This window comes from Danio aesculapii, chromosome 6 (genome assembly GCF_903798145.1).
Source record: "Danio aesculapii chromosome 6, fDanAes4.1, whole genome shotgun sequence".
NCBI lineage: Eukaryota > Metazoa > Chordata > Actinopteri > Cypriniformes > Danionidae > Danio > Danio aesculapii.
Window position 1 is genome coordinate 37,978,738 of NC_079440.1, and position 17,935 is coordinate 37,996,672.

Here is a 17,935-nt window from a genome sequence, read left to right on the forward strand (position 1 = left end):
ACTTTTGCTTATCTGTTAGAGTGAAAAAGTTGTCTGACTTTTCTCTTTTGTGGCAGTTTCCCTATGTGTTCCCTAATGATGCAGCTTACTTTATCTCAAGGTTATCCTGAAGAATGTTGAGGAACTAGTCATTAGTTGCTTATGCCAAAAACCACTCTTACATAGCGTCTTTTTTTTCTCACATGCAAGTTGTCAAAGCTTTTCTGGTAGATGAATTGGCTCGCTCAAGGAATCATTGCTCAGAGGCTTGCCTGGCAGCTTTTTAAAAGCACACTGAATAGGTTCATCTGATGAAATGTAGGGAGTATACGTTAACTGTAATTTAATATACAGTAACATACTTATATATGTTAAATTATAGTGAAATTATATTCATATTAAGAAATAAATATTTTTTTTTTTACAATTAAATTCATTTTAAACCTACATATGGTCGATAATTAATACAGATAGTACATATACTGTAATTTCTCTATTTCTGCAATTAAAATTTGTTTCCATTCTACCAAATTGTATTTAAAGGGCATCTATTTTACCCCCTTTTCAAGATTTACGCTAAGTGTTTTCTGTTTCCAGAATGTGTCTGTAAAGGTTCAGCTCAAAACACCCATCAGATTATTTATTATACATTTCAGAACATTGGAATTTTCTGCTCTGAACACATTGTAGATGTTTTTGTTGCCTGTGTCTCTCCGCCTCGTCTGCGTCAGATAAATAGCATAGTGACAGACATGAAGGAAGCAGATCTCTTGTAACGTTTGTGAGAAATACTACAGTAAGAACTTTCCCAATGATTTGTTTGATGTTTTTGTTGAGGAGTTATTTCAAGCCTTTTTGCAATGATGAGTCACACACAGTGTCGTTACAAAGTTCACGCACAAACACACACAACATTGCACTGTTTTTGCACTGCAAATGTGACTCGATACACATTAATATACGCTGCTGTACAGATTATCAAAATAAACCTGATTTAACGTCCACAAACCGGGATTTAAGCATCTTCTTTTATCATTTTACTGCCATGCAGCTGTGGTGATAAAGACAGTAAAATGTCTGTAATTCATTTTAAATATGCACTGTTTTAAAAACTGTAAACTGTAAAATTCATACTTGATCACATTTGATGATGATTGATGATCACAGCGAGCTGAACAGATCTTTTAATCCCAGTTGCTTTGTGCGCTCCCTGTCTTGTTGATATGATTATACACGTAACTATGGAGACCGTGTTTATACGCAGCTGTCAATCAATTCGGTGGGCGGGGAAACCACACTCCTACGTCACATTGTGGTGGGCCTCAAAACGGGAGGGATTTAAATCCTATTTTAACATCAGGAATTAAAAAAAAGAGAGATTTATTGTCTTTATACCACCCCAATATGACTATGGACACACTATAGCTACATACAGTTCTGTCCAAACAGCTTACAAAAGATGATTTTCATTATAGGTGCCCTTTAAAACAGCAAATGGAGCCTCTAAATATAATGTTAGGAGTTGTGTGCAATTCAAGCAATGTGAGATATTTACAGACGGCACATAAAAATGACCTTTATTTAGAGTATTAACAAATTCATGTTCTATACATTGTATGGACATTACCTTTGTAACTTCTCACAAATAATAGATTTTATAAAAATAAATGTACATGAAACGGCATATATTAAGTACCTTGCTTATGATGTGTGATATTTTTTAAAACAGATTTCCTCCTACATTCATATTCCAACAAATACCGTAAAAATAGTTTTAAGCATCAACTTCTATTGTTGATTAGGATACTGATATTTTTGAGAGTTACAGTGTTGACAGACAGCATAAAAAAAGAAAGAAAGAAAAAAAAATCTGCCCAGACACAGTAGGAACACCTGATTACACTAACAAGGCTTGGCTCATAATGCGTTTACGGCCTCAATTAAAAGAGGTGAAAATAAAAAAACACTTTAAAAATTAGGAGACTGTTTCCGGACAAGTCCTACTGCACCCGTTGTTTATCAAGTCTGGGGGCCGACGCTAAATTCTGCAGTGTGCCATGAAACTGAAATGAGGTCATCACACTATTGTAAATCATCTCCGCAGTTAAGAAAAGAAAAGGCAAAGGTTTGGCCATTCTTCTGAACTGGCCCATTACATCAGTAGTTCAAACAAACACCAGAACTGTGGCATCACCATCAACACTGTATCCCAGCATGTGTCCGATGTGTTTTTTCCGAAAGTATACCAGGTCATTTAACTACAGTTACTGAAATAGCTACAAATATTCTGCTACCTCGCAGTGCCTTATTAGCTACATAGTTTGGTAGTTTCATACTCCATTGAGTTGGGCTGCTTGGCGCTAAAGGCCTGAAGAGCAGTTTGGATTCGAACCACATCAGTGGTAGAGAGTTTGAGACGGTGGCGCAATAAGCAGGCAAACAGATCCAGAGGTTGTTGACCTGGCGGAGAGAGACGGTTGACCCGGTCTCGGATCTCCAGCAGCTGGAGCAAGGCTGAGTCCTGCGAGCCCTGCGTGTACGGATAGTCCAGCTGCAGGATCAAGTCCTGGATGGCGTCTGGATCAAAGTGCATACTGTATCCAAACACCTGCATACTGTTGATTTTCATGTAGCCTAGATTGCGGGATGAGTCCATGTATTCCAGTGGCTCAAAGTGGACAGTGCCATTCCCCTGAGGGGATGCTGTTTTGACACGGCTCCTCAGGTAAATGTGGACAGTCTCAAAAAAGGTCTTCCACTTGTTTCCCAGAGTCAGGGTCCAGTTATAACAGTCAAGCGGGATGTCTAACTTGGTCCTTTCCCAGTCAGGGTAATTGTTCTGGTCAATGGGCATGATCCAGCTCTCAGAATGACTCCCTCCAAATGGGTTGATGTAGACGGACAGCATTGGTTCCAGGGTGCTGTTTTTAGTAAGGCAAATCTGCAGGGAGATCCCTAGGAGCATGTGGACGTGGCTGGACTTGAACTTGTTGCTCTTCAGCGTCAGCAGCATCCTCTTTCTCCAGCTGGGATCGAACCAGTTGTTGAGTCTGACGTCATTGCTTATGAACATGGCGTGAATGCTGATCCGCCCGTCCATCTTTTGCAGCAGGTAGCGGAGTTCCAGATCCTGGAGGTCTGTCTCGAAACCAATGTAGTTGTCAGTAGAATCTGGTATGGTATTCCGACATGTTCCTTGGCTCAGCATGTATCCGGGATTGCAGCTGGCACAGCGTGAGCGGTTCTCGTAGGAGCATGAGGCGCAGTGAGGGCCGTCACCCACCGAGCATGGGATGACACCTTGGCAGGATGGGTGCTCATAATGACAGGAGCAGGTCCGTGTTTCCTCCATGTAGGACCCGATCTGATTGTTCTCGCTGCAGTACATGATGGAAAGGATGTACCTCAGCCAGTAGCTCAGAGGCCTATTGTAAAGGAATGAATATGATAAGTTATTTTGTATTTTATTATAGGAAGAGTTCCAATGCAAAAGTCTCTAAGTGCCATTTGAAATTTTCCTCTAAAATGAGCATTTAGCTCAGGCTTTATAGCTAGGATTTCAATTTTATGACAAAGAATAGGTTATTTTCATTGCTCTTAAAGTGAAATAACTGAACATGAACGTAATACTTATTTTAGAAGAAAATTTCAGACAGCACTTAAAGGTTTTTGCATCTGAACTCTACATATATTAAATAAACAGAGCTTAAAGGAGCTGCTGCACAGTGGACAAGATGTAGAGCACAATGCCACACCATTTCTTTAATGTTCTAGCTTTAAAATAGAAGACAATTTCCCACTGTTGGGTCAGAGCTAACAAGGGGCCGGACAAGGCCAACAGCCTCAGACCATGAGCAATGAGGGCATAAGTAAGCAGTGTTTCCATTTGTGGGATGGTGCAACTTTAAAAACACACTTCCATGATAAATCATTGTAAAACAGCAATTTCAGTAGCAAGATGAAACCAAAGTAGATCAACAGAGGGATCTCACAGACTTAAAACCAGAGTTATTAATGCTATGCAAGTTAACTTTACAATGTAATATATAATGGAGAACTTCAGCATTAACAGATGTTTGATTAAATATGGAACCAATTAAGTGTATGATTAAAATATTATGACTTTGTTCAATTTCTTAGAATAGTCTCTGCCATAGGTATAAGAACAAAATTTTAAAAAATGGCCCTTGGCCATAAGAAAGCCCAGACAAGGCCTGGTCATCCTCTGAAAGTGACACAAAATGCAATTGGCCCCGGCATGTAATACCATGCTTGCATTTGTCCAACAGTAGAAACATGGCTTTGGTTTCTAGTGCATCACATCACCAACACCAGTTAACCTCTGTTTACAATGCCATGATTTACAATTTCTGTTCACCATTTAAAATCCTTTATAGTTTTAATGATATTTAATTATCATTAAATATAGATCTATGTTTTATTCTTATTTAAACAACAAACTCAAAACACACAATTAGTCAAAATAAAAATGATGTCATATTTGGTAAGTGAATTGTCTGTTTTGTACAGCATTTTTGAATTGAAAATGGCATGATGTGGCATGAATTGCACTAAATAATGATTTGCATGGTATAGGTCAGGGGTGTCCAAACTTGGTCCTGGAGGGCCGGTATCCAGCAGATTTTAGCTCCAACTTGCCTCAACTCACCTGCACGAATGTTTATAGAAAGCCTAGAAAGAGCTTGATTAGCTAGCCCAGGTGTGTCTGATTGGGGTTGGAACTACATTTTGCATGACACCGGCCCTCCAGGACTGAGTTTGGACACCCTGGTATAGGTATATATTAAGTATTTATTCATGTATAAACAGTGCTTAACAAATGCAATAAAACTTGGGGGTGGGGGGGGGGGGGGGGGGGGGGTGGGGGGGGGGGCTGGGCTGGGGGGGGGGCATGGGCTTGAGCAGCACACCTATTTCTGAATCCTAAAGTTTATTTAAAAAAATGTGCAATACACTGTACTTTTATTATTATTACTGTACTTTTTAAAAAATACCACAATAATTGATTCCTTCAGGGATATAGTTAGTTTGTGTGTGTGTGTGTGTGTGTGTGTGTGTGTGTGTGTGTGTGTGTGTGTGTGTGTGTGTGTGTGTGTGTGTGTGTTGAGCGTGGCTGATCATAAGCAAAGTCTTTTTGGCTTCACATACCAAGTAAAATGCCCCAAGCAAGAAATGTAAGTATTTTACTCTTAGAAAAGCACATAGGGTATTTTATCTTCATAATAGATGACTTAACCCAAGTAGAAAATTCGTGAAGATCAATACTTAAAAATAATAACACTAGTCACCAAATTATTTCCAAATAATTTCATCTATTTTACGAGCATGAAAAATGCCATCCTGCAAAAATTTCCATAACATGCATATTCAGACACTGTAATGATTCTCTCTGCTGCCACTGGCAAATGAACTCAGTGGAGTGGATCAGCACGATCTGTCACATGGAGTCAAACTGTAAACATCAGCTAAAAACTGACTTGTTTCCCATTTTCAATTTCACTTTTTTTCCCCCAACACAATAACAGAGTAATATCTCATCCAATATGATTTAAAATAGCAAGTGACGTGTCTACCCATGCACCGCATTTGTCAAATATTTGAATGTCATTTTCAAGACAAATTAAAGTCACTGTTGAACAGTCTCGACTGAAATTATCAAATCATAATCAAACTGAATAGACTGATGTTTCTTCATATTTGTTGAGTTTAAGATTAGACACTGCAGGCAGAAACACTATATTTGTGTGAATTTAGCAATTTGGAGATTTCCCTGCAGGCACTGGACATCAACATGACGTCATATTGACGTTGTACCCTAACATACCCCAATGTCATAGGGACGTTGGATTTTGTTTGGAAATAAAAATCAGGTTCACTCAGAACCCAACCTCAGGTCGACATCAATGAGTAATGTTAAACCTAAAATCAACCTAAAATCAACCAAATACCAACGTATAATCATGTTACAACTTGACATTGTGTGGACGTTACCACTATGACATCTATCAGACATTGTATTTTGGTCACTTTCCAACACAACCTAAACTCAACCAAATATCAATGTAATTTGACATTGGCTAGGTATTGAATTTTGGTCACCTGACGTCATGACCTAAATCTAACCTAATGTTAACGTCTTATGATGTTGTGTGCCTGCTGGGTTGTTTTTATTTTTCTAAAAACAAGTTTTGTTTCTCCTTCAGTGAGCCATAAATTTACACTTCCACATATAATTTGAAAATGGCTCAATTTGACTGATTATATTCAGCATTTTTTACAAAAATTATGCAAATTTAGTAGCATTTTCTGAATAATGGAAGGCTAAAAAGAGATTAATAAATCCCCCCAAAAATTAAAACAATAATTCTGACCTTGACTTTATCCACTGATAAGACATTTTTGTGCAAGACCTGTATGCAAATTTAACTAAACGATGCCTCATTTGCATATTTAAACACAATATTGTAGAAAACTCGTTAAACCAAATATTTGTGCTATTTTCTTAATGTGAAAAATCAACTGGCAATAACTCAAGTTATTTTATTTTTTTACTTTACTCACCCGCAGTATCTTAATTTTAAATATAGTGTCTTAATTTTAAATAAGTCATAAAATAAGTAATAAATAATAAGTAAAATTATTAATAATAATAAATAAAATAAAATTAGATAAAATAAATGTTTTATCTGTTTTATATACATTAATAAAAAAATGTTAATTTTCCTCTGAAACTAGCTTATATTAACGATTAGCAATTCCATATTTCCAAAACGTTCATACCATATGCAAACCTTTCTTTTCATAGTGTAAAAATCTATTTCAGCGATTACTCAGATCCTTTATTATGCTATCCAGAGAGATAGCCGAAGATTTCCACCGCCATGCAATTTCCACTTGCGCAGGGAAAAACAGTTTACCCTGGATTAAAACATAAGTGATGGCAACAGAATGTATAAATATTCATGGCACCAGGCTGCCTGAGAGACAGTCAGTATGCAGGTGGTTGGCGATGGAGGAAATCTCAGCAGCCTGTCAGCATATTTCACTGACGGCGAAACGGAAATTCACACCAGAGACAAAACATGCTCATGCACATTTATTCCAGCAGAAAACAATTTCTTGCAAATTTCCATATTTTTAGACTGTTTAAAAAAAATGCATCTGATGGAAGAACAACAATAGCTTAAAGAGGCATTTTTCTCCTTATAAACATTATGCCTATAAAGGAGAATGCACTTGTCCAGTTGCAGAAGGTTAATGTAATTCATTTGATTTGTTTTTGTTTTTAGCATTTTCTATTTACACTGCAAGTGAACAAGGCAAAAAAATGATAAATCGTTATTAAGATACTTCCCCAGTTGATTGATTACTTTAAGCATGGCAAACATTTCTTAAATTACAAGTTACTAAAATGTCATTAAATATGCAAATTAGACATTTCATTAACTATGCAATATTTTGCATAAATTTCTTGCACAAAAATCAATCTAAAACTTGGAAGTCATGTTCAAATTTATTTTCTCTCGTTTTTTCTTATCTTTTAGCATATAAAGTCAAAGTCAAGTCATTACAAGTTACTGAAATGTCATTAAATATGCAAATTAGGTATAATTTAATTAAATGTGCAATGTTTTGCATAAAATCCTTCTACAAAAATCAGTCTGAACATTGGATGAAGTCAGGTCCAAAATTCTTGTTTCTCTCTTCTTTGCTTTGACATATTAAAGTCAAAAGTTTATTAATGCAGAAAGAATTCTTAAAATACTGCAAAAGCGAGAACATAAATGAAATTTCAGAATATGTTGTGTATAATCAGGCAAATTATTTATGAACTTATGCCTTCAGAATATGAAATGAATAAAACTGAAAACTGTTGTGTACGTGCATCTGAAGTAGAAATATAATAATAATAATAATAATAATAATAATAATAATAATAATAATAATAATAATAATAATAATAATAATAATAATAATAATAAAATATATTTTTGTGTTTTGAATTGTATTTTGAGATATTTTCTTTACATTGGACTAATTAAACACTATAAAAAGCTTCAAAAAGTCGAAAAATTAAATAATACAGTAAAAATAATAATGTTTCTCACACGCTGTATTTATAATAATAATAATAATAATAATAATATTAATGTTATTATTATAAATAAAAATAATAATAAAAATGTATTTTTGTATTTTATATTGTATTTTGGGATATTTTCTTTACATTGGACTAATTAAACACTATAAAAAGATTCAAAATGTCCAAAAATATATTAAAATAAAAAAAATAACGTTTCTCACATGGTGTATTAATAATAATAATAATAATAATAATAATAATAATAATAATAATAATAAAACGTATTTTGTATTGTATTTTGGGATATTTTCTTTAAATTGGACTAATTAAACACTATAAAAAGCTTCAAAAGTCAAAAAAATATAATAAAGGCAAAACAATAATGTTTCTCACATGGTGTATTAATAATAATAATAATAATAATAATAATAATAATAATAATAATAATAATACGTATTTTGTATTGTATTTAGGGATATTTTCTTCACATTGGACTAATTAAACACTATAAAAAGCTTCAAAAAGTCAAAAAATATAATAAAGTCAAAACAATAATGTTTCTCACATGCTGTATTTATAATAATAATAATAATAATAATAATAATAATAATAATAATAATAATAATAATAATTAATAATTAATAATAATAATAAAATGTATTATTGTCTTTTGGGAAGTTTTCGTTACACTGGACTAATTAAACACTTTATAAAAAGCTTTAAAAAGTCTCAAAACTAATAGGTGCATGAAAAAAAATGTACCTCATCTTAATGCCTTTGTTTTTGTCTTGTTTTTTTAGAAGCCAGATTTTCTATAAAGGCTATAATACGACATGATATGCGAACAAGCATAAGGCGTAACAAACATTCAACTATATACAGTTTGGGAATGCTTTTTATGAACAAATGTGTCAAGCTGTTGATAAATTCTACTTGACAAAAGGAATGAAAAACGTCATTTAAAGAAAGCGCGGAAATCAAATAAATCAAGTGTGAATGATGAAATGACAGAGAAAACAAAACAGTAAATCAGGGACTCAAAAGGAGTCTAATAAAATGTCTGTTCTATTTGTCTGCCTGTTTTTTTTCTTTCTCTTTTGCCTGAAACTTGAATCATATATTATCAAAGCAGAAGGAAGCTCTTGAAGATTGATCAAGGCAGATTGCAGAAACATTTCAAGCACATGCTGTTATTGTTCTCATGCCCTACAGTAGACTCCTCGGTCCTGAGATGATGAGCATTTTGGGAAGTATTATTGTATTGTACATTTGGACTTGAGACATGATGGAATTCTCAGATAGATCTGTTTTCAGAAGTGCTGTAAGAGAAAGTGCAGAACTTCCTCAGTGTTTACTTTGGATTTTTAATTAACAGGTTTATAAGATAAAATAATGTTGAAGTAAGCATCATTCAATGTTGCTAAATATCCTAATTAATCATGTAAATTAGTTTCTAAGGCATCTCACATTATTAGGGCTTTATATGTTCAATAAAATGGTAAAATATAAAAATTCCAAGCATCTGCATATTGGACAAATGTTATGTCTTAAAAAAACAAACAAATATTATTTGTTTTATTTTTGCATAACAGTAATATTGACTAACACAACATTAGATTTAATAATTGAATTTTTGTAATTTAATAATAATAATAACAACAACAATAATAATAATAATAATAATAATAATAATAATAATAATAATAATAATAATAATAATAATAATAATAATAATAATAATGCAAGAGTTATAAGATAAAATATATTTTTTAATATAAATAATTAAATAAATAATTATTAAAATAAATAATAAAATAAAATAATTAATTGCAGCCACAAAAAGTATCAAAATACTGTACTTTGTATTTTGAAAATACTACAAATACCTTTACAAGGGATCATGACATTTCTTCCCAAACCATCATTCAATAGGCATGTTTTATCAGTCCCTTTACCATTAAACTGACTCTCTCTTTCATTTTAGCATTCATCATGTACAAATTTCATACAGAAAGTCCTGTCTTGAAGATGATCTCTTTAATCACTGTAAAAACCATCTAATGCAGATAATGAGTTGGAATATAGTGCTAAATCTCTTCATTGTGTTTCTATCCATTGCGTGGCCAGTGAAATCTCTTAACAGTTTTATATTTTAAAAGGGTAATATATGAAGAGCTTATTTTATTTATATTTTTATTCAATAAATGTAGGTTTTTTTGCAATTGAAATCTTCAATACTTAATGTAAAATAATGATTTCTTAAAACTATTAAAATCTCCAGTTTTAGTCATTTCCATGAATCATATTTTTGAAATTGTACTCTTCAATGCATATTGAACATAAAGCATGATATCTCTAAAAAAATAGAGTTATCTCTTTTTGCAAATAAACTCTTCATATAGTTCCTGCTGCTGCCATGTTACGAGAGTCTGGAGTTTTTGACCAGTCTGTATAGACTGGAGTATTATTAAATATTTGTGTCTCATCTACTGTAGTGTGCCATTTTGTCATCTTTTCATTAATTGTAAACAGCATTTACAGATCAGCTACTGACATTTGAAACAGCCAATGACGTACTGTAGGAATTGCCACTGTAGGACTTATTTGTATGTTGTTTGTCTAATTGTCTTGGCATCTATATCAGCAATCCAAAACTATACTTTGTACAGTATACTCATTCTCTTAAGATTTTTCAGTTCTTCTTTTCAGTTGTTTAGTTAGTGAACACCAGTACACAGTCTCTAGGCGTTTTATATTTCAGAACATCTTCTGCATTTCCAACTGCAGCACTGAGACTGAGAATGATTATGTGCTGAAGACTCCATATCCTGTTCTTAAGGACTAATATTTTATTTCATCTCATTTCTTGAGTAAAGATGGTGATGCCAAATACATTATACTTCCATTATATATTACTGGTCTTAGCATTGTGCAGTATACTATTTTCAATGATTGTTGACTTTGTTGCTATTTATCTGTAATTTCTTTATATATGTCACATTAATTTCCATCCATGCTCATAGCATTGACCATCTTCTTAATCAATTTTCTGTTCTGATCTCAAGCTTTCATGATGTCATCATTTAGACTTCTTACAAAGTATTTTACAGTATTTTAAAAATACAAAAGTACAAGACACTAAAGTATTTTGATACAAAATATTAACCCCATTTTTATGAACCCCATCAAATACAAATTACAAAACACTATTTCGTATTTGAAATTAGGGTTGCATGGTTTACCGGTACTATGGTAGTATCGTGATACTATGGCTCCAAAATACGATGCCACTGTAGTTTGTAAACGGTAGTATCATCATTAACGGTCTATCTACAATACATAATGTTGCATGTGGAATTAAAATGCTCACACGTTTGTGTAACAATAGACCATTTTATTTGAATAGTCTGTGGAACCCTTTAAGGTTGCAAAACTATGTAGAATTCAGGCCTTTTATGGTAGCCTATTATCTGATTTTTCAGTTCGAACGCACATCTGAATTTCTGAATTCAGTTCCTGTCAATATGATTTAGCAGCTACAACAACCGCAACAATCTCTTAAAAAGACGACTCACAAAGTACATTTTTGAATACCTGATAGGACAAAAAAAAAAAAAGAAAGAAAAAAACAATAGATTGAAAAACCCAAAAGAGCAACAGGAAGCATTGAACATTTTTTTGACCATTTCATGTAGCCTAATTTTGTTGAAAAAAATATTCTTTTTGTAACGAATTTCGTTGGGTATAATTTGTATCTTTATTTTAATATATTTTTTGTTGGTCAGTATTTCTGACAATTGTCTTTATTTCATAGATTTGAGTTATGAATTACAGTATCGCAATACTACTTGGTATCACGATACTTCAGCTGGTATAGTATTGTAACGTGAATTAATGTTATCGCGACAACCCTATTTAAAATACAGTACGTATTTGAAATACATGTATCATAAATACTGCCCATCCCTGCCTGTAATGACAAATTATTCATGCGTATTTAATGCAGATACAGTATATAGTCAAGAAATAAGCCAGGAACTCAAAAGCAGTCTAATAAATGCCATTTTTATTTTGTCGGCATTAATTTTTCTAGTGGCAACTAAAATCTGCCATTTCATGTTTTTACAGCAATAATAACATTACTTTCATTTATTTATTTATTTATTATATTATTCTATTTTATTTATTTATTATTTTATTTATTTACTTTTTATTTATGTTTGTTTTATATTTTGTTGTATTGTGTTATTTATAAACTGCATAACAGCTGCCATATAGTATTCTGAGAAAACATCACACAAATGTTCCAATAAATATTAGATGTTTGGAAGCAAGACACATTTCTACAGCTGACAGTCCTTTCCAAGCAATAAAGTATATCACTTTCATTGGCATCTGTATGTCACAGCATCTGCAACATCTGCACTGCCAGATCCCCCTGCGAGCTTAAGTGATAATGTGAGTATAACCGAATATAGCATGTCTCTGAGAAGTCAATATGAATATTAATGAAGCAGGAACTTTCAACTGTGAAGCTGATCATCGCTTTAGGCTCTGCTTTCACCTCATCTGACTTGAGTAGTTTCCACTTGACTTGCCAGTCTGCGTGGTTTGCATAATTCTCATTTTTGACCCTCTACCATCTTTGAACACTCGCTTTCAGCCCTCGGTAGTGAACTTTTTCCTTACCAAAGGCACTGCATTATCATTCTAGTGCAGAGCCCATAAATTACCTGTTTCTCGTGTCTTCCATTAAAACACAACCTGCACTTTAGCCTATAGATGGGAAGATAAAACCTATTCATCCACTAACTCTTGAAATGATTAGATGGGACAGTCTCTATCATTTCAGAGAGCCTGGGCCATCAGCCAAGATAGTGGACTTAACACAATTATGCTTGCCACAATTGCCCTCAGATGTGGACGGAGTAGTGTGTTAAAGGCATTTCTTAATTAATTAGTTCGGAAGACATGCATTTTAAGTCGGCTGTTAGTTCATCCATTTGGAAACAGATCAAGTGTGGAGATTAAGCGCAAGCATGCGACGTTGTTAGAAATACTGGTGTTATAGCAGAATTTGGAGATGCTATTCTGTGATTGTCAAAAGAAAAATTATGTACACTGTAAAAAAATTCAACTTGAAAAAAGTTTCAATTGTTTTTATTTATTTATTTTTTTTGTTGGTTTGGCAAAAATCTGTACAAATGTCTGTACAACTACATTTAACACGTTTACTTAGCCTAAATCTAAATTTGCTTCTTTAAGTTAAAAAGATTAGTTTTGTGAGCAAAACTTTGCAAGTTCACCCAAAAAAGCTTCTGCCAACTTGTTAGTTTAAGTTGAGTTAATCTCAGATCTCCTCACTTGAAAAAATAAAGGTTGCAACCCTAACAACAATGACAAAAATAATAGAAACACCAATATTAATAGTAATTATTATTAATATTAATATTATTAATATATTATTAATAGGCATTATTATTAACAACAACACCAACAACAACAAAATACTATTGCAATAATGCTAACGTAATTTGTTTTAGTTTGCTCTACATTAAAAAATGCTTAGCGCATGTGCACTGTTAATTTCTATTTGTTTTGTATATATATGGAGGTTTTTTCCTAACAAAATAAAACTCAAAATTCAAAAGCCTAAAAAAATCAAATAACAAATCGAACTTTTAAAACAACTACCCAAATGATAAATCAAACGCTCAAACGATCAAACAATGAATCAAAATGCATTCTCAAATGAGAAATCAAATGTATTTGATATTTAATTTTCATGACCAACTGTAATAATTAAATGACAAATCAAATGCTCAAACTATCATTCAAAAGGAGGAACCAGTTCTGGTCCTGTTTACACACACACAGCTGGAAGCTTATGATGGATTGATTACTAGGACTATAAAGACACTTCATTTACACAGATTCTTTGCTGAGTTTTTTTTCCAGTCTTTTGTGAAGCATTACAAGTGGTTTTCCCTGTTCCTCCTGCCATGTTTTGATCCTTGTCTTGCTTACCGTTATTGTTGTTTTACATCCTGTGCTGTTTCTAAGGGTGCTTTCACACCTAGACTTTCGTTTCGGAATCTGGCGCGTTTCTCCAGTTTTCGCAGTTCGTTTGGCAAATGTGAATCCAGCAATCGCGCTCAGATCCACGCCAAGACAATCGGTCCGAGATCGCCTGAATGAGGTAGTCTTGGCTCGATTGAAACGAACTCTGGAGCGGATCGATTGCAGTTAGAAAGCAGTACGATCCGAACCAGTATATATCACAGTGTATTATGGATATGTAATAGGCTTATATGGCTATATGAAGAGAGAATTATGAGTAGGTTGGGATGTCATTCCTACTAGTAAAGGTGGTTTTCATGTCAAATACTAATATGAAAGTATGTTAACTAATAATGAGAGTTATTTATCCGTTAGGAAAAATTGACCGAACAGCAGTCTGGCTTTATCTGTTTTTTTTCTCTATATAATATAAAGCCTATAATGCATAAGCCAACTGCTATGTATGAGAAAATATTACTTCTGATTTATATTTGGTGACGATGTCTGTGGGTGTCACCATTCAAAATGAAAGTGCAGCTTTTCGCTTATAATGTCTTAATACTCATCGGTAGGGCCAGACGAAATCTGCGGACATTTTTTGCTATTTCTGCGCAGGAATGATTTTGGGAGTATCATAACTAAAACCTTAATATATGGAATAAAAAGTAATACCTTTTTAACTTGTATTTAATGTTTACAATGCAAATCCAATTAGATCCACTTTATTTGGTAAAGAAAGCAAGTTTCTCATATAATATTTCTACTAAAAGACAGAAAATATTACTTTACAAACTATATTGTAAATAAATCATATAAATATATTTTTATTAGTCAATAATATTACTGAAATTAATGTAAAAAATAATTTATTTAATTAATTGTGAATTTACACGCATTTACAAAAGTAAATAAACGTAATCAATGATGGGCTAAAAATCTGCGGAATTCTGCGCACGTTTGGGCCTACTCATCGGCATAAATTAAAATAAGGACGCATGACAGCTGAGCGGGACTCTGCAAAATAGACTGTGAATCTCTGACTAAAGTGACGAGAGTTTACTTGCACGTGGCTTGTTTTAGCTATTTTGGTCCATTTAGAAACTTTGCCGTGTGAAAGCGAACCGCACCAAGAACAAAGTGCAACATTATAACAATTTGAATCCCTGTTTCGGAAGAAAAGAATCAATCCACAGGTGTGAAAGCACCCTAGTTCTGTGTCCCATAAATGTTTTGTTAACATTTGTCTCTGTTTTAGTTTTGTTTTGTTTTTTCATTGAACTATGTTTGTTTGTTCTGATAATGTATTATTTCTTAGTACCAATTTCCAAGAGTTTTTTTGTTCAGTCAACTTCAGACATTTTAGGTCAGTGCAACTGATGTTTTCAAAAGTTGAGTAAACAAGAAAAAGGCATTATAGTTCTGCAGACAAAAAAAAAAATGTTCAGTTGGCACAACTTAAAAAGTTTTGTTACAGAGTACTTCACCTCTCCAGAAAACTAATAATCTTATGTTAACCCAACTGAAGGTTTTTTGTATTACTGACAAATATTTTTAGGTCAGTGCAGCTTATGTTTTCAAAAGTTGACTGAACAAGAAAAAGTGAAAGGAAATAAGGATTGTTGTTGTACTGGCTTAAAAAGTTTTACAGTGTAATGCATTAGACTAAGCTAAGCAATTATTTTTACACTTTATTTTACATTTTTTTTTTGTTTAAAAAAATGCTATTTCTTATTTAGAACTTGATTATTGTTATTATTATTATTATTAGTAGTAGTAGTAGTAGTAGTAGTAGCAGTAGTAGTAGTAATTGTATGCATATTTTCTTAGCAGCTCTCTGGAATACTTGATTCTGATGAATCAAAAAAAAAACTAGAAGCTAAAGAAAATTCTATAAGAAATACCAAATAAATGTGGAAGTAAACAGTAGTAAGCTGAAGACAATTTGTATAATGTTAGCCAACATTTAAAGTAGAACAAAATATCTTTTCCTAAGACAAGAATTGGTGTTGTTGAACAGTTTAAGGTATTGATCCACTTCAAATGTTGACTATATACTGTATAATCAAACATGAGGAGAGAAAAAATAAATTTGTCATATCCCTACAAATCCCCTACTTAAATCATTCATTCATAATACCCATTTATCTGATGTTAACAGACATAATCCTCTTCTAAAAAAAAAAAAATCAGTTTCATCATCCCTGAACCCTTTAGCAAGCAACGGCACACTATTTTTACCCCTCAACATTATACAATCAATTATAAATACAGACATTTCCATTTCTAACCCATTAGGCATATGGAGTACATCTTACCTCTCCCTGAGCACAGATATTTTGGGTTGAGTCCGACACCTTTTGCTGAGTTTGAAGAGTTTGCCGACAATCCGCTGTGCTTTGCTGAGCAGCTGTTGAGTGTTGGTCTCCAAAAGCTGAAAGCGCTGCTGAACGCCAGAGTCCATCTTCCAAAAGTACTGCACGGCAGATGTGTTCAGAGCATAGAAGGTTGGTAATCTCCTCACAAAATTCTGGAAGTCCTCTAGAAAGGCAGACAAGTGTTGAGAATAAATTACTGGAATGACTTTGCCTCATGTCTGGGAAAAGGAAATCAGTCATGTTTGATAAAAATGAGTCAACAGTGAAACTGGGGGGTGGAAAGGGAGCAGGTGGAACGTTATTTTCATTCCTTTGATGAAAATTGAAAATTGTCCTGTGTGATTGAACACTGATAGACGAGGACAGCGAGGTATTTTCAATGAATTGCTAAGAAACGCTAAGCTATTTCTAAGAAGGACAGGCTGATTTTGAAGAAGCACATGTGCTTCGACTCCCATAACAACAAGAGTAAAGAAAAAGAGAGTGAAACATTAAGTTCTAACAGGATGGCAAGTTGTTAAAGCAAAGCAGGCCACACAAATGTCTTTTAAGTAAAGGTGAGGGTTAAATTAGGGTTAGGGGTTATTTCATTTCATAAATTTACCTTCCGTCTCTAGAATTTCTAATAATTTATCATCAAAATAAAGTGTGAGCAGATATAAGCCCACTGATAGTGACTGTTGTAATGTTACTTATAATCAACAGACTGTCTACAACATCAAAATGCTTAAAAATCTACTGCTAACTTTGACATTTCAAGACATATTTCTCCTCCAAAGTATATGAATGCAGTGCTTCCCACAAAGCCCCCTCACACAGTGATACCAGTAAATATCCAGAAAATTTCCGGAATGACTTTACCAGTAAATTCAAAAAAGCGCTGTTCACACAGGCACGGACGTTACAGAATTTTTCCAGAAAAGACCATTCACACATCCATTCCAAAATACCGGTAAATTCTGACATCATTAACTAGAAATGACCTCTAAACGGATGTGCTTGTATTTGTAAACATTTGACTACATTACAAACTCTGTGGAGTATTGTAAACAACTTCGATGACAACATACAGTATGGAGGAACACTTTCGCATGTCGATATGTACATAATATGTGTTTGTGCTGGCGCTTACCGGCTGCTTCACGTGCGTCAGAGCTTGGAGGTAAACAAACAGCGATTTATCATAAGCGTTTTATCGATAATTTTTTACACAGTTGGCATTAAGAAGGAACATAGAAATGTTATCTGACTAACATCTAGCAGCTAAATGTGTCTGAAAAAAAAAATATCCAAAGGCTTTTATTTTTATAAACAGCGTGGATGTGAATGCGTCTGAATGTTCTGATTGGCTAAAGTAGATGTCTCACGTCAGTGCGTTCTAGACGTGAACGCGCTCTTTCCGGCAATCTTCCTTCTG

General features: G+C 33.5%; 1 protein-coding gene across 2 annotated transcripts in view; it reads right to left on the reverse strand.

Annotated features, from left to right (window-relative positions):
* Positions 1–1,535: 1,535 nt before the first annotated feature.
* Positions 1,536–17,935, reverse strand: part of brinp3a.1 (bone morphogenetic protein/retinoic acid inducible neural-specific 3a, tandem duplicate 1) — a 64,389-nt gene continuing 47,989 nt past the window's right edge. For both annotated transcript variants that reach the window (XM_056460131.1, XM_056460130.1), the window contains exons 7-8: positions 16,459–16,681; positions 1,536–3,404 (exon numbers count right to left, since the gene is read on the reverse strand). In XM_056460131.1, the coding sequence (XP_056316106.1) occupies positions 2,288–3,404; positions 16,459–16,681 (1,340 nt within the window). In that variant the 3' untranslated portion in view covers positions 1,536–2,287. The remainder of the gene's footprint in view (positions 3,405–16,458; positions 16,682–17,935) is intronic.